The following is a 17,917-nucleotide window of genomic DNA, read 5'->3' as shown; positions in this document are numbered from 1 at the left end:
GAATCTGTGCTCTTAGTCTCTACATTACACTGCTTTTCAAATACGACAACATATAGAGAATGAATTGATTTTTATCCAATTAATTTATGGCTACCTCCAATCAACCCCAAGCCATCTATCCTTCTAGGTAATGATGTTTAGGTATATAAGAGAAAATATTTGAAATAATATTTCCTTATAGATAAAGATGGTTATTTTGGAATAGGTATTGTGGAATTTAGGTGAATTTTTTTGTTTCTTGATTTGTTTTTTTCAATGAGTTTAATGCTGTATAATGAGCCTATCAATCTTCAAAAAAAATGAAGCCATTAATCTAAACAAAAAACAAATATTACCTAATCACAACTTGGACACATATTATTAATTATTTATGGCTTTTTGTCTCCCCAGTGAACCATGTTTTAATTAGTACTTTACTCTGTTCCTCCACAGAGCCTAGTACAACACTGGACAAAGTAAACATGCCATAAGTATGCTGATTGATCATTAAATATTAGATTACTGGATTCTATCTATCTGTACAGGTAACATATTTCTAGATGTTCTAGGGCCTTTCTACCCAAAGCATATTCCTTAGACTAGCATCATGTGTAACATCTGGGAGCTTGTTATAAGGACAAAATCTCCAGTCCCAACCCAGGTCTAATGAACCAGAATCTGCACTCTGACAAGATCCCCCAAGTGGTCGGATTGTACATTAGAATTTGAAAAGTACATATTTCTAGGGCATTGTTTCTCTAAGTGTAGTCCATCATTTACCTATCAGAATCACCTGGGTTGCTTTAAAAAATGTAGATTCTTAGGCTCCACCCTATTCAAGTATCACTCAAGTTTAAAAAACAAAGCTAAAAAAACTGCAAGTAAAAAGCAGTAAAGAACAGGAACAGGGATATTAAGCAGAGAGCAGTGAAAGACTCAGATAGCTGAAATGAATTTTAAAAGTGATAATGAGGAGAAGAGGAGATAATAAAAAGAGGAGTCACATATGAAGAAACAACAAAACTATGAAGAAATAAAGAAAGTAATTGTATTGAGAATGATGTGCATTTCTTTCTTTCTTTTTTTAAACTGACTGCTATTCCTGACAGGCAAACTAGCATGCCAAAGGTTTTAGAAAAAGACTGGAGAGGCCGGGCGCGGTGGCTCATGCCTCTAATCCCAGCACTTAGGGAGGCTAAGGTGGGCAGATCACAAGGTCAGGAGTTCGAGACCATCCTGGCTAATGTGGTGAAACCCCATCTCTACTAAAAGTAAAAAAAAATTAGATAGGCATGGTGGCAGGCGCCTGTAGTCCCAGCTACTTGGGAGGCTGCGGCAGGGGAATCACTTGAACCCAGGAGGCGGAGGTTGCAGTGAGCTGAGATTGCGCCACTGCACTCCAGCCTGGGCAACAGGGTGAGACTCCGTATCAAAAAAAAAAAAAAGAAAAGAAAAAAAGAAAAAGACTGGAGACATGCAATTTCCTAGTGTAACACATAAGCATAAGTCACATTTTTAAATATGTAACTACCACCTAAAGCATGCCTTTTATAAGTGTTCCTAATATCATACAGAGTTTTGAATGTGTACATACACTTTTAGAGACATTTCCATATGCTTGGCTCGTGCAATTGCTTCATCTCTCTCCTCAATGGCTAATTGCAGTCTAGACATAACAGCTTCATCACGTTCCTTCTGCGCAGAATACACTTCTTCAACCAGAGCTACCAAAATATATAAAGCGCACAATCAATCATAGAAAATAAAGGACAAATGTATACCCTTAGCAAAAATAAAAGCCATAAGTATTACTGTAAGGACTACTCAATAAACTGAATTAATATCCATCAATCAATTCATAAAATATTATTTTTAATAATAGGTACTGCAAAACTCGGATACCACTTCATACCCCTAAAAAATTTAAAGCAAAAATTTAAAGGTCTGATAATAGCAAATGTTGTAAGCCTGTGAAATAAACAAAACTCTCACACATATTGCAGATAGGCAGATATATTTCTACAACCATCTGAAGAGCAATTTGGCAATGTTTATTGAAGTTGAAGACAGGCCTAGGCTAGCAAATCCCCTCTTTGGTATATAGCCTAGAGAAATTCATGCACATATGTAAATGTAAACATGTATAAAAATACTTACTGTAGCATTGCTTATAATAGCAAAAGCTTAGGCATAACCCAAATGTCCATCAACATTAACAGGAATAAATAAATTACATTCAGAATGGAATACTACCCAGCATTTAAAATGACTTGACTATGGACAAATGGACAAATCTCAAAAACAAAATGCTGACAAAAATAGCAAGTTTCAAAGTAAAACAACTCTACCAACTATTTATGAATAGACACAATTAGTAAAAACAATACAATGAGCAGGCCAGGCACAATGGCTCACGCCTGTAATCCCAGCACTTTGGGAGGCCGAGGCAGGTGGATCACCAGGTCAGGAGAGCGAGACCATCCCGGCTAACATGGTGAAACCCCGTCTCTACCAAAAATACAAAAAAATTAGCCAGGCATGGTGGTGGGCACCTGTAATCCCAGCTACTCGGGAGGCTGAGGCAGGAGAATGGCATGAACCCAGGAGGCGGAGGTTGCAATGAGCAAAGATTGTGCCACTGCACTCCAGCCTGGGCAACAGTGTGAGACTCAGTCTCAAAAATATAAATACATAAATAAAAATAATAATAATACAATGATCATGGAAAGGATAAACACAAAATTCAAAATAGTAATCATCTCAGTGGGAAGGTGGAAGGGGAGAAAAGAAAATGGGTAAGGGAAGAATAAAATAGGACAATGCTGTGCTGTTATAGTAGTGCACATCTGCACAGAGCAGGGGGCACTGTTGATATAGATTTTAATACAAATGGCATCATCTAGATTTTTGCAGCACTATATCAGGAGGTTTAATGTTATCTAAAATTATCATTTCTTAGGCATAATTTTATTGTTTGTATGTTTGAAATCTTACATAATTTTTAAAACATTACTGCAATGTGGGCCGGGCACGGTGGCTCACGCCTGTAATCCCAGCACTTTGGGAGGCCAAAGTGCTACAGAATATCCTTCCAGTAAGGGCAATAATAACAGCTTGGAGAAACCAACATGGTGTATCTTGCATAGTATGGAAAACAGTATGGTGTATGGAAGAATATGAGTTTTAACTGTGATTTAAGGTACTAAAGGTTAGCAAGCTTGTTTGTGTTAATTTCTTAAATTATTTTAGTTGAAGTGCAGGTATATAAAATGGGTAAAATACCACTATTCATGATGTTATGAAAAATTAAATTAGAAAATATATGAAAGCTCTTGGCCAAATAAATAAAATACAGTGGATCATCAACAAATGTTAGTTCCATTCTACCACTACAGTAACCATACTCAAACCACAGACGCACAATGTGACTTAACTCCTAGACATATTAATAATGTGGTTTTGATTAATTTGTACTGCTTACATATTAAAAATCTAAGTCAAAATTCCTCAATTTTTAGCCTTTTTCATTGGCAGGCAAAAATTATGTAAGAGACTGAAAGAGAAATTATTCAGAATCCATTCTATATTGTATGCTGCATACCACAATTATATTAATAATAGTTTATCAAAAATATTGGCTGGGTGCAGTGGCTCTTTCAAAACAGCATGAGGCGCCAGGCGTGGTGGCTCACACCTGTAATCCTAGCACTTTGGGAGGCCGAGGCAGGTGGATCACCTGAGGTGAGGAGTTTGAGACCAGCTTGGCCAACATGGCAAAACCCCATCTCTACTAAAAATACAAAAAATTAGCTGGATGTGGTGGCGGGCACCCGTGATCTCAGCTACTGAGGAGGCTGAGGCAGGAGAATCGCTTGAACCCGGGAGGTGGAGGTTGCAGTGAGTAGAGATTTCGCTATTGCACTCCAACCTGGACAACAGAATGAGACCCTCAAAACAAACAAACAAACAAACAGCAACATCAAAAACCAAAAAACAGCGTGAGGAATTGATACAGTAGTCCCGTCTTATCTGTAGTTCCTTTTTCCACGGTTTCAGTCATTCATAGTCTGAAAACATTGTGAAACACTTCAGAAATAAACAGTTCATAAGTTTTAAATTACATATTGTTTTGAGTAGTGTAATGAAATTTTATGCCATCTAGCCCAGGGTGTGAACTGACTGGCTAATTAGATCCATGCTGAATACTCTACCACCACTTTTCCACTACTCACAATTAAGAAATACAATCATAACTACCTTCTTTTTTTTTTTTTTTTTTTTTTTTTTTTTGAGACAAGGTCTTGCTCTGTCATCCACGCTGAGTGCAGTGGCACAATTACACCTTACTGCAGCCTCTACCTCCCAGGCTCCAGCCGGGTTTCACCAAGTTGGCCAGGCTGGTCTCAAATTTCTGGGCTCAAGTGATTCTCCCACCTCGGCCTACCAAATTTTTATTTTTTTGTAGAGACAAGGTCTCACTATGTTGGCCAGGCTGGTCTCGTACTCCTGGGCTCAAGTGATTCTCCCACCTTGGCCTACCAAAATGCTGGGATTATAGGTGTGAGCTACCATGCTGGGCCTAATAACTATCTTGATTAACTGTATATTAATCTGCAACAATCCTTGGGCAGGGATCCAATGTGGTGGTGCATGCCTGCAATCCTAGCTACACAGGTGGCTGAGGCAGGAGATCGCTTGAACCAAGGAGGTGGAGGTTGCAGTGAGCCGATATCACGCCATTGCACTCCAGCCTGGGCAACGAGAGCGAAACTCCATCTTAAATAATAATAATAATAATATTACTGCAATATTAGACAAAGAGGGCCTCAAATACCTGAATCGCTGAACCAAATTTTATTTATACTGTCAAACTACAAAATAAACTTCAGAAAAATTTTGAAATGCTCTTTTAGTTTGTAAGTGTTATATACAGAGGGCTTCTTTGGTCATGTGTGATCAAGAGAAAACACTTTTTTTTTAATGCTACTTCAAATCCAAAGATGTATATGTGCATTTAAAGGATATTACCATTTATGTATTCTAAGGTTAAAATTTTAATGCCAGAAAACACACATGCACAAACACATAAAATCTGGTTATAGAACTTATAAATGATAAGAATGTTTTTCAAATTAAGGTATTACTCTAAAGATTCAATGCAATCCCTATCAAAATTCTACTGTAATTCTTCACAGAAATACGAACAGAAATAGAAATAGAAAAAACAATCTAAAATTCATATGGAATCACAAAAGACCCCAAACAGCCAAAGCAATTTTAAGTAACTACCATTTAAAATATATCACAAAGCCAGAGTAATCAAAACAGCATGATGGCTAGGTGCAGTGGCTCATGCCTGTAATCCCAGCCCTTTGGGAGGCCGAGGCGGGTGGATCACCTGAGGTCAAGAGTTCGAGACCAGCCTGGTCAACATGGCGAAACCCCATATCTACCAAAAATACAAAAATTAGCTGGGCATAGTGGTGCGTGCCAGTAATCCCAGCTACTCAGGAGGCTGAGGCAGGAAAATCACTTGAACCTGGGAGGCGGAGGTTGCAGTGAGCTGAGATCGCGCCACTGTACTCCAGCCTGGGCGACAGAGCAAGACTCTTCTCAAAAAAACCAAACCAAACAAAACAACAAAAAAACAGCATGGTATTGTCATAAAAAGACACACTGACCAATGGAACAGGATAGAGCACCCAGAAATAAACCCACACAATTATGGTCAACTGATTTTCGACAAAGTGCCAAGAACACACAATGGAGAAAGTACAATCTCTTCAATAAATGGTGCTGGGAAAATTAGATATCCACATGCAGAATAAAAATAGGCATCATCTCATCCCTTATTCAAGAATCAGTTTAAAATGCACTAAAGACTAAAACATAAAACCTGAAATTATAAAACTACTAGAAGATAACACGGGGGAAAGTTCCATGACATTGGTTTAGACACAGACTTCTTGAATATGACCCCAAACGCACAGGCAGTGAAAGTAAAAAAAGACTAATAGGATTGCATCAAATTAAAAAGCGTCTGCACAGTTAAGAAAACAATAATAAGAGACAACCTACAGTGTAGGAGAAAATATCTGCAAATGACACATTAATGAAAAGAATAATACCAAAAATATACAAGGAACTCGAACTATTCAATAACAATTAGCCTGACCAACATGGTGAAACCCTGTCTCTACTAAAAATACAAAAATTAGCCAGGCCTGGTGGCATGCGCCTGTAATCCCAGCTATTTGGGAGGCTGAGGCATGAGAATCACTTGAACCCAGGAGGTGGAGGTTGCAGTGAGCCAAGATCGTGCCACTGCACTCCAGCCTGGGCGACAGAGTGAGGCTCAGTCTCAAAACTAAATAAAATAAAATAAAATAAATAAAAATGGGCAAAGAACCTAACAAATATTTCTCAAAAAAAGACACACAAATGGTTAACAGTTATATAAAGAAAGCTTAACATCTCTAATCACCAAAGAAAGGCAAACTAAAATCACAATGAGCTATCATCTCACCCCTGTTAGATTGGCTATTATCAAAAACACGAAAGATAACAAGTGTTGGTGTGGATGTGGAGAAAAGCAAACCATTACACAATGTTGGTGGTATTGTAAATTACTACAGCCATTTTGGAAAACGGTATGAGGTTCCACAAAAAACTAAAAGTAGAGTTACCATGTGATCCAGCAGTTCCACTTCCAGGTATGTATCCAAAGGAGTTGAAAGAAGTATGTTAAAGAGATGCCTACACTCCCATGTTCACTGCAGCATTACTCACAATAGCCAAGATATGGAAACAACTGATGTGCCAAACAATAGATAAATGAGTTTTTTTAATGTGGTACAATGGAATACAATACAGCCTTTAAAAGCTAGGATTCGGGTTTTTCAGCTGGAAAAGCTGAAAAAAAGAAGGGATATTCTGTCATTTGCAACAACGTGGATAAACCTAGAGGACATTATGCTAGGCGAAATAAGCCAAGCACAGAGAGACAAATACCTCATGATCTCACAAATGTGGAATCTAAAAAAATGGAACTCACATAAGTAAAGAGTAGAACAATAGCTACCAGAGGCTGGGGGTGAGGGTGGAGGAGGAAAGGAGAGATATTGGTCAAAAAATACAATTTTCAGTTAGACAGGAGGAATAGGTTCTGTTGATCTATTACACATCAAGGTGACTTATAATGAAGAGTAACGTATATTTCAAAAAGCTAAAATAATGGATTTTAAATGTCCTTATCACCAAGAAACAGTAAGTATTTGAGGTGGTGAATACGTTAATCAGACTGATTTGATCATTTCACAATGTATGTACATGTACTGAAACATCACATTGCACTTCATAAATTTGCAAATCATACATCAATTAAGGGAATAATATATACGATTATTATTTGTCAATTAAAAATAAAACAAAAAACCCTCAAAACCAAAATTAAGGTATTTACTGCATGATAATTTTTAACATCTATTAGGTTAGATGTGAAATTTGTTGGTTATAAAAAATCCTGATTCTGGAATTCAGTACTTTTGAAGGATCAATATGCAACTCTCAAACATTTTTAGTAAAGAAAACTTAATTGTAAACACTGAGCTTTTCCAAGGTAGATGACTATTACAAAGTTCACTAGAAAATCAATATAGCATTTTAGTTGGAATTTGCTCATTAAACACCCACAGCTCTAATGCAAATTATGATGGAATGAATAAAGCAAATACGCATGCTTCTTTCTTTTTATTAAATGTAAAATCTACTGTTAATTGCATCTCGTATGTCATACAAACTTTTGTCCTTAACTGTTAAATAGAAGCTTTAACAAAAGTCATTAGAGATTCTCTTTCTTTGACTTGAATAAATTTCAATATTTGTTCAGTAAAGGTTCACAGCAGTTAAATTACATTAACAAATATTATTAGCTACTATGTAAGCCAACCAAGTAAAATACTTATATTGTAGGTAAAACAAATCATTGGGTGTTTACAATAACATTTGGATATCTCCATTTTTAAACACGGTTATCAAATATCCTATAATTCTTAGTCAAATGAGAAAGATTCAGAGAGGATCACCCGTACCCCCCTCAACCAAATACTCAAATTTGTTTAGTAAGCTAATTGTTTTCTAATATGGGCAAGAGTAAATATGAAGAAGCTGAACCATACTAAGTATGAGTTTATTGAGTCAAGGCAGAGTACATATTTTCTTAGTAGACCCAAGTCTATTGACAAATCCATATTCCACACTTTTCAAACTACTTTTAAAATACAGTACGAGTGAGACAGTACCTTGGATAACATTCTAGTTTAAACACTGGCTCATGATTCTCTAAATAACATAATTGGGAGGATAGACATTTCACAGGAAAAAGAATCCATCTGTTAACATCTTATGGTAGTTATGTAAATATAAAAGGCTAAATTAAAAAGAAGGAAAAAGAAATCATTAGGATTTTAAACATATTAAATAACTGGATAATAATTCATGTTGGAAAATTCTAAGCAATATAATATAGACAATAATTTTGTAAAAGACCAGACTTTACTACATATGAAAGAATCTCAAATTCTATGAATATCTACCATTAGTTTTACATGAGAAATAACCATCTGGAGAAGACTTATAATGATGTTAAATTCATTTCTTGCAAATATGAGAACAATTAACATTTATAAAACCACCACATATATATTCTAGAACTACAAACATTATATATTTTAATTTCCTTAATAATTGTAATTTTTCCTTCTTTGCATAAACTGGCTATTGGAAATTTTAAAATAGATGGTAGATGCCCCACACCAGTAGAAAATTAACCAAAACCGACTCAAATTAGTTCGATGTTTCTGTTTTTGGCATAACAATGCTGAATTCAACTTATTACTCCAGAACTTCTTTCATAGACCAGACTATTTTTTTTTTAAGCTGGACTTCGCAACATTTTATACAATTACTTTGTAAATAACTTTTTCTGATTAAACAGTAGTACAAACTCATAAAAATTTAAAGGAGAAAAATATTTAGTATAGCTTTGTAACCCTGTAATTAAAATAAGCAGCATATGTTCCTATATTCTTCAGTATTCTTAAAAAATATAAAATAGCAGGTGAAATTTTATCATTTGGACATGCTATATGTGATTCGACTAAGATGCTCCTAATATTAGATTGTACACCATTTCCAACTATTGGCTATATAAACAACACTGTAATGGATATCTTTGTATACACATCTTTATGTATATACACACCTAATTACTTAAGAAAATTACTAGAAGTATGATGGCTAGATTAAAAGTCAGCTTTTAAAGCTCTTAATATATACTGTCAAATTTTCCTCTGTAAAGTTGCTGTAAATTTATACACTCAGCATCAGTACAGAAAGTGTTCAAGATTAATTTGAAAATTATGCAAAATAGTATGTTTCAGTAGCAAGACAATGAATCAAAAGCATTTTTTAAAAAACCCTCGATAACTATACACGTGTATTTACTACAGAAAACTCAAAGACTATATTAAAAAAGTTTTCTGAAAATATGCTCTACGCTTACATTCAAAGATTTAATATATGTGATATTGGAGCTACCTTTTCCAATGTGAAAGAGAAAAGTTTATCCCTGAAGCATTAAAATCAGTATTGATAATTGTATGTCTTTTGAAATATAACTTTAAAAATTATTATTTACTAAACAGACTATCAGCCTTAAATTTGATACCAATATGAAAATTCTTTGAAATATAACTGCTATCTAAACATTTTCTAATCTCATTTCCTCTTTAGAATCATTAGACATGTGAAAAAGTCTTTAGATAACTTTCTGAAAAGTTTTATTTTTGTTATGTTTTAAATACCTTAATTACATATATTTTCAAAGGCTTGACATTATGCTAAAGTCCATTGTATGTTAAACCCAATAAAATATTTCCAGCTGTTGGCTATTCTTATGTATAATGGATCCTCCATCTACTCCAATTTTATTGCTTTTCCAGAAAAAAAACAAACTTTTCCAGGAAGCAAGGATACAAATTGGTTATATTCTTTCCTCAAGTATTATTTGACCTGGCACTCGTCAGAATTCATTCTGATTCATATCCATAGAATTCTGTAGCCAAAGACAGTAATATAATCAATAGTCTATCAATATTTCTACCTGCTGTGTTTCACAGACATGGGCCTTCATGTTCTTATCTGAAATTAGTGTTCATATTCTTGAAATCCTTTTTCTTTTCAAATTAAAAAAATACAAATATAAATTTAATGTAGCATTATAATTTAATACTATTAAGGCATTCAAGTATTAGGTTAAAGGCTATCACATTTTATTGATGCCCATTATATACACAGAAAAATTAGATTCCAATATGTACTATTTCTTAAAGATAAAAATTATGCCATTTTCTGTTCTGGTAAAGAAAATTAACTCTTGTTCCTCTTAATTAGATGGTCAACATCATCTGAGATATGATACATAGTAACAGATAATCTTTTTACAAGAGAATAATGTAAACATTTTCTATAATATAATTTTTTCCCATTTTAATCCACTGGGGTGTCTTGATATACTTGCTATAATGGTAGATTACAAATCTATATTTTTACCCTTTATATTTTAACCTGAATAGAAAAACTTAAGTTGTAAGTTTCAGGGATTCTGTGACTGATCCTTTGAACAATCACAATTAAACTCCTCTTCTCTCTACCAAAAGAAAATAAACATTCTCTGTAATAAAAAATATATTGACAATATATTTTTTTAATTTACAAAATATCAGTCTAAATTTGCATGCAGAGAAAGAAATCTATGTTTAAAGAGAAAAATCAAATGCTTGCATCATCAGTACAAGTAAGCTAAGCAAATTATGTAACCATTGAATTACATGTTAAAATGCAGTAAGATAGATTAGATGATAGAGAGAGAGAAAGAGAGAGACTTAAAAACACAAGACTTAGGAACTAAGGAGTTCTTTTGGCTAAAACCTAATATTGGCTTTATTTCAGTTTAATTGGAAGAGGATCTCAAATTCATCTTCTCCATGAGATATCAGGAACCTGGATTTCTCTTTGTACCAAAGGTTAATAAGAAATGTGTCTGCAAAAGTCAAACAGCATTAAATACCAAAAACTGATTATTATTCTACAGGAGTTGTTCTGTCATTCATAATCTCTCCATGCTCCAACCTTCCACAGCTAATCTTTAATGGATGACATGCAAGAAAGAAAAATAACTAACATATAAAGCAGAGGCTCTAAAGTGAGCTTTTAAGAAATAGAAAAATAAGGCTTTTAAAGAAATACAAATATTTTAAATATCACAAAATAACATATAAAACACTATTTAAATACTTTTATGTAAAATTCAAGCATCATCTGCATACTATAAAAGCAATAGAATAGAATTTCATAGAATAACAAAAATTAAAGAAACAAAAAACACTAGATAATGCCCACTGTGACTGTTTAGGAAAAATGAAAGGTTTAATTGAACAAGCTATTTTTAAAAGGCATAAAAACACATCATCACTGATATAAGAGCAAATTAATGGATGCAAATTAGGCCATAGCATACTATGTCTCATTGTTAAACTCAATTTAACTAAAATAAATTTTAAAATGCTTGTGTTTTAATGACTTTTTTTAGGTGAAAAGAGATACATACTCAAAGAACAAAAATGCAATGTTTCTCCTCTGCTTCTCTAAAACATCCCCTAGTATTTGAAGGTCATTCATACAATTTTCAAATAATATTACCCACATGTATAATTTAATGAGCTAAAACTCAGTAAAAAGTCTTTAACAGCTACAGTGAAGTAAATCATTAACACATAAGCAGTGAGATGGTCATTTCAGCTTTCCTAAGACTAAATAAGAATTATTTATTACACATTTTAACTTTTTTTTAGAGATTTTAAATTTTAAAAAAATATTTTCACACTTTTGAAATAAGGTTAATTCTAAAAATCTAGGAAAACTCAAAACTGAGGATCAAATTAAATAATAAATAAAAATTCTTTGTAAACTATTTTAACAAAAGAAATAAAAAATCAATTCCTTGTGAAACAAAACCATATATAAATAGCTATCCCATACTTATCTATATAATTAGTATGGGATAGTAATTTACATAACCACACAATTAGGAACACTTTGGGTATGTCCTCTATTAGATGAAGAAGTCTTGAGAAAACAAGATGGTTACATCATCATCTTATCATCATAATTATTATTTATTGAGTGCCTTCTATGGGTTAAGCACTTCGTAAACATTATCTCACTTAAGCATCACAACAACCTATAGTAGATTTTTAACTAATGCTTAGTGAGGCTGTCATTACATATGATAAGTGTCAAAAAGATCAGAACAAAGGTCTGAATCCCAAGTCTGCGCATTTAACCACTACTTACAACATGTATGGTGTATTATGATTGAGAAGTAATACCAGGCAAAAAAATGCCTGAGATCCCAAATCTGTCTTATATGCTGATCTATATTCAGTGTCTAACACAGTGCCTAGAACATAATGAGTCCACAATAAATATTTGTTTGATTTGTAAAGAAGTAAGCATAGTTCCTCTGAAACATTTAAGTGCTTAATAAACAGTATCAATGATGGTGACAATGACAATAATGATGGTGATGTGAGAAAGGAAAAGAAAGGTAGTCAACCATCAGAGATTTTAACATGATAGGGGACACAGCTGAGTTTCAAACTATCATAAAATCACATTAGAATAACAGATTTGTGTTATGAAAAAACCAACGGGGAAACAAAGGAAAAAGACTTGAAGCTAAGTAACAGTCTACATGAAAGTTTATCATAGGTACATATTGCATAAAAGCTGAAATCTTTTGCATCTCATTTCTTTTATTTTGAATTCACATTTGAGTAAAATGTATTAGTGATATTAAATATCTATATCTCAACTGTGATTTTATTAATAATCCAATACTTTGTTTCTTCTTTTGCTTGTCCATTTTTCAGTTTAGTGCCCTTTCAAAATCTATTAACAGTAACCCATTAATTTTTAATTAAAAGCCAAACAATAAAATGTCTTTTCATAACTGTTGGAAATGATGACATCAAAGATTTAAGAATTTCATAAACGTAAAAGCAATAAAATAATATTAATTTGAGACACAACTTACTGAGTACTAGTTATATACCATGTCCTTACATATATTAACACTAATCCTTAAAATAATCTGGTAAGTTGGTTAATATTCACATTTTACATCGGAGAAGATAAACCCAAAGAGGCTAAATAACGTGCCCAACGGTAGAGAATCAATATCAAGTATCCAAGCTGTAATTTGAACCTGGATCAATGTGACTCTAAGGATTTTGGTCTTCCCAATTGCTCCAAACTGCCTACAGAGAACTGGACATCTTTTGTTTTATGTGGTCTTGACTGTACCAGATTCTTCTAAATTATACAATCACCTTGGAAGACAAGATGGACTAATATATATATAGATACATAATAAACATAAATATATAAAAATAAATACAAGGAAAAGCTGAAAGACTAAAAAAATGGTGTGGGTAAAAAATGGCAAAACTGGATCACAGCCATCATATGGTTTTCATAAAACCATAGAGTCTTTATGTCTCAAATTTTAAGATTAGAGTGCAAGTAATTTCTAAAAAAAAAAATCACATCTTTTGAAAGCAATGTTTTTTTTTAACACTAAATCTATGCTCATTATAGAAAATCTGAAAAAGGCAGAAACTGTTCACTGAAAAATCAATAGTTTCACTTAAAGACCACCAACATTTGCCTCTTATTTTATATAATATACATGTATGTATATTTTTATTTTTATAAAATCATACTATAAATAGTTTTTCCCCTATTTCACTTAATAGTTATGAAGTTTTTCTCATATCCTCAAATATTCTTAATTATTACAAAATGTCTCAAATTATAAATGTATCATAACTTATTTAATAATTCCCTTATGGTTAGACTGTTTTTAATTTTCTTGCTATTGCAACTAATACTATATGAATATCTTTAAATATAAATCTCTATATTTTACATACTCTAAGAAAATGCCTACTATTTCCTTAGGGTACCTCATATTTTAATTAACATTTTATTTTTAAAATCTATAGACAGATTGTCTCCTATTTGCTGTTTCCAATGTTTAGTTCAGATGTTTTTATAAGTATTTCTTTTATTGTGAAATGGTTTGATCTTTTTAAACATATATATTCTGCTTAACTACGTTATAATACTTATGTATGTGTGCGTGCTTATAACATATTTTGCCAAATACACTTTTTATTTCAAATATAAAAATGAGCAGTCATAGAAACAAACATCCATGCATATGTGGATTATTTGTTCTTTCACATTACAAGAAATAAAGAATTCATTAGATGTCATCATAGTCCTATACTACTCTTTTTTCTATTAAGATACTGACAAGGTAGTTTTTGTTGTTCTGTTTTGCTTTTTGACTGTACCTCCTATTCATCAGATAGAAAATAAGTTTATTTAAGACAAGTTTATTAAGACCATACATAAAATGGGAAAATATGAAAAGGTTCAAAAGTCCACCAAAGAAAGGGTCAGTTACCAAATTTTTTGTTGTTTTAAACCAATGAATTTCTTCAGCAATTCATATTATTTTGACATAATAATAATAATTCTTTCTAATGTTATAGGCAAAATACTTTAAGTCTCTTCTAAAAATGAGATAGAAGTAAAATATTAAAGAGGAAAGATATACTTTGAAAATTTATCCCTTAAAACAACTTTGGGAATTTTCATTTTGTGTCATTTTTATAAGCAAATGGTTGGACATATCTCTTTTAACTAGATTGTTTTGTTCCAGAGAAACTAAATAACACTGTTATTTTCATCAATTTAGAATGCTATAAATATTTTATTAAACATCTTTTAAATAATTGACATTTATTAATATAATATTGTTATTAATGAGAAATATAATAACAAAGTAATCAAATTATTTCCATGTTATGAATGCCTGATTCAAACTGTTCAAATGGGAACACTTAAATATATACCAATAAATAAATATTTGAAGTATCTGCTTAGCTACATTATAAAAAAAATTAAAGAGTAAATATTATTGCTTAATTAGGTTTCCCCTCCAAGAGATAAATGGGCTGGGCAGACACATTAATTCATGATTATCAATAGGTTATGAAAACCCTAATCTTATTAAATTATTTCTGTAAGACATATGCAAAGTTAACATTATGCAAATGCATCAAAACAAAATTCTTGTAAGAGTATCCAAAACAAATTTCTTCTAATAGTATCCTAACAATTAGTATATTTATATATGATTATAAAAAGCCAAGAAATTGCCAAATTGTTCAAAATTTATATTTGAAATGCTTATTTTTAACAAACTATTAATTTTCCTTAAAATATGTTACTTTCATATTTTCCCACACACAAAAATAAAAACATTACGGTAGTTTAACATTAACAGAAAAGCAACTATCTAGTATTCAGCTGGTGTATTTATTTATGGTCATCTTTGTTATATTTTCATAGCAATGTTTAGTTCTATTTTCCACAGTCATATTTTAAAGCAAGCTCTCCTAGTTAATCATATTTCTGACCTAAAATAATTCTTTCACCTATGTAATCCCATTAAGTGACTTGTAAAGCATGATTATGACCTCAGACTAATCACAAAATTCAAAAGCATTCCAAATGATATAAAAATGTTAAAAATCAGTGATATCTAAAATGGCTCTGAATGCTAATGTCTATTACTCCATGAAATTTCTCTTTCCTTAACATACTAAAACAATGTGAGAGATACATTCACAGTGGCATACACAGATGGAGATCATAGACTATTGTGAATCATTTCATTGTATCTATAACATATCAAAAATACATTTAAAAATTTCTGCTTGCAAAGACCTGTGAGTAAACATAGACTCCAGAATATATTTAAGGTAATCATTCATAATCTGAAAGTTTGGCAACCTTTCACTTTAATCTCAGGGAAAATATTATCTCTATCAGCGTCTACATCATCAGATGAAAACTTATTAATTGCACAAAACAAATTTTTTAATCAAATGTAGGTTTCCATTGGCAATGAATATGTGACTATCTTCATACAAAGGAGAAGTATTTCCTCTCAACGAGCTAAAACAATAAGTGGTATTTGAACTGCTGGTTGAAAGGTAGAGGCACTGGTAATCATTATTTCCCCTTGTTTGTTCAGCCCCTTCCAACAAAACAAACAACCTTTTTGTGATTGGATTGACATGGTGTTAACAATGCATTTAATGCCCAAATCAGTATGAATACAGGTAAAGCTCTCACTAATACCAGTACCAGGATGTTAAAGCCACCTATTTTCTAAGCAGCCAAAAAAAAAAAAAAAAAAAAAAAAAAAAAAAAAAAAAAAGGAGAGCTTCCCCTCCTTTGGCAAATAAGCCAGTATGCTAGTATTCACCAAGATACATCATATAATAACCTTGTGTGTGATTCTTCAAGCCATGTGTTAATACTCCTCTACTATACCTGCTGTCTTTTCAGCAATTTTAGCTTCTGTTTCTTTCTCTTGGAGTTCCAGCTTAAACTTTAGTTTTCTCTGTTCTTTATCTTCTTTAGCCAATTTCTGCTGAAGCTAAAGCACATTGAAAAAAATCATGGATTCTTATCTGACAAATGTCTTGCAAAAATATAATTAATTTCAAAGTTTTTGGTTTTTTCTTAATTCTTATATTATATTTAACTTCCTAGATAGATAACTCCAGAAAAAAATTTAAAATTTAAGTTATTTATAAAGAAATAATTACCTGTAGTTATATAGAAATTGTAAAAACATCCCAATATACACTTAATTTATGTGTATATGTGCATGAACAGGCAAATTAAATTCAGAGGACCAACATTATTCTTAAAAATAACTACTGCAGTTCAGATGTGGTTGCTCACGCCTGTAATCCCAGCACTTTGGGAGGCCGAGGTGGGCGGATCACCTGAGGTCAGGAGTTTGAGACTAGCCTGGCCAACATGATGAAACCCCGTCTCTACTAAAAATACAAAAAATTAGCTAGGTGTGGTAGCGGGCACCTGTAATCCCAGCTACTCGAGAGGCTGAGGCAGGAGAATTGCTGGAACCCAGGAGGCGGAGGTTGCAGTGGGCTGAGATCGCGCCATTGAACTCCAGCCTGGGCAACAAGAGTGAAACTCCATCTCAAAAATAATAATAATAAAAATGACTACTGCAAAAGCAGTCTCATTCATCCTTTTTTCTTAATGCAAAATATTTGGAAGGGATTTGCCTAATAAAATAACAGATAGCACTGCTTTACAGTTTATCTTAGTAAATCCAATATTCTGAAACAAAATTAAGACAATAATCTTAATATCTGATACAAATCTCCCTTTGAGAATACTACCCCATCATATTCCATTTAAATTGACACTGACACCTGACTCATAATTGGCATGTAATAAATAACTGCTAAATGAAAGTACAGAAAACATCTCATACAGAATCCCTCCACATGTTTTTTTAATTCCTCCCTAGGTTTTTGTCATTTTAGTTGTTTTCCTCCAAACATGATCAACATTCCTAACATCACGCTTCAGTTTGATTAGGTTACACAACTAGAATATTAAAATCAGAGAAGTATGTAGAGGTTAAAAAAAAAAGAAGACACAGAAAATGCACATTATTTAATAAAATTATTTAATGATCACATGACTATAACTAGAGTAAGAGTCAGAACAGAAGATAAAACATAACGTGACAAATTGGACTGGACAAAATGCAGCAGTATAAGATTAACACAAGGTAAATGACAATATTGCCAAGCCTTGCTACTGAAATGTTTAATTACATGTATTATTGAGGTCAAATATAGGGCATGGATACTAATAAAGAAAAAAAAATTAAGATAGTAAGATGAAACCAGTG

At 32.5% G+C, this 17,917-nt stretch overlaps 1 protein-coding gene across 50 annotated transcripts in view; it reads right to left on the bottom strand.

Annotated features, from left to right (window-relative positions):
* Window positions 1–17,917, bottom strand: part of MIPOL1 (mirror-image polydactyly 1) — a 381,371-nt gene that overhangs the window by 291,852 nt on the left and 71,602 nt on the right. For 48 of the 50 annotated variants that reach the window (XM_054665977.2, XM_016926017.3, XM_009427716.4 and 45 more), the window contains 2 exons: window positions 16,513–16,618; window positions 1,574–1,703 (listed from right to left, as the gene is read on the bottom strand). In XM_054665977.2, the coding sequence (XP_054521952.2) occupies window positions 1,574–1,703; window positions 16,513–16,618 (236 nt within the window). The remainder of the gene's footprint in view (window positions 1–1,573; window positions 1,704–16,512; window positions 16,619–17,917) is intronic. The other 2 variants (XM_063792860.1, XM_063792856.1) reach the window with 1 other exon arrangement.

The sequence above is a fragment of the Pan troglodytes genome, chromosome 15 (genome assembly GCF_028858775.2).
Source record: "Pan troglodytes isolate AG18354 chromosome 15, NHGRI_mPanTro3-v2.0_pri, whole genome shotgun sequence".
In the NCBI taxonomy this organism is placed as follows: Eukaryota; Metazoa; Chordata; class Mammalia; order Primates; family Hominidae; genus Pan; species Pan troglodytes.
This window is presented reverse-complemented; position numbering and strand designations above follow the sequence as displayed.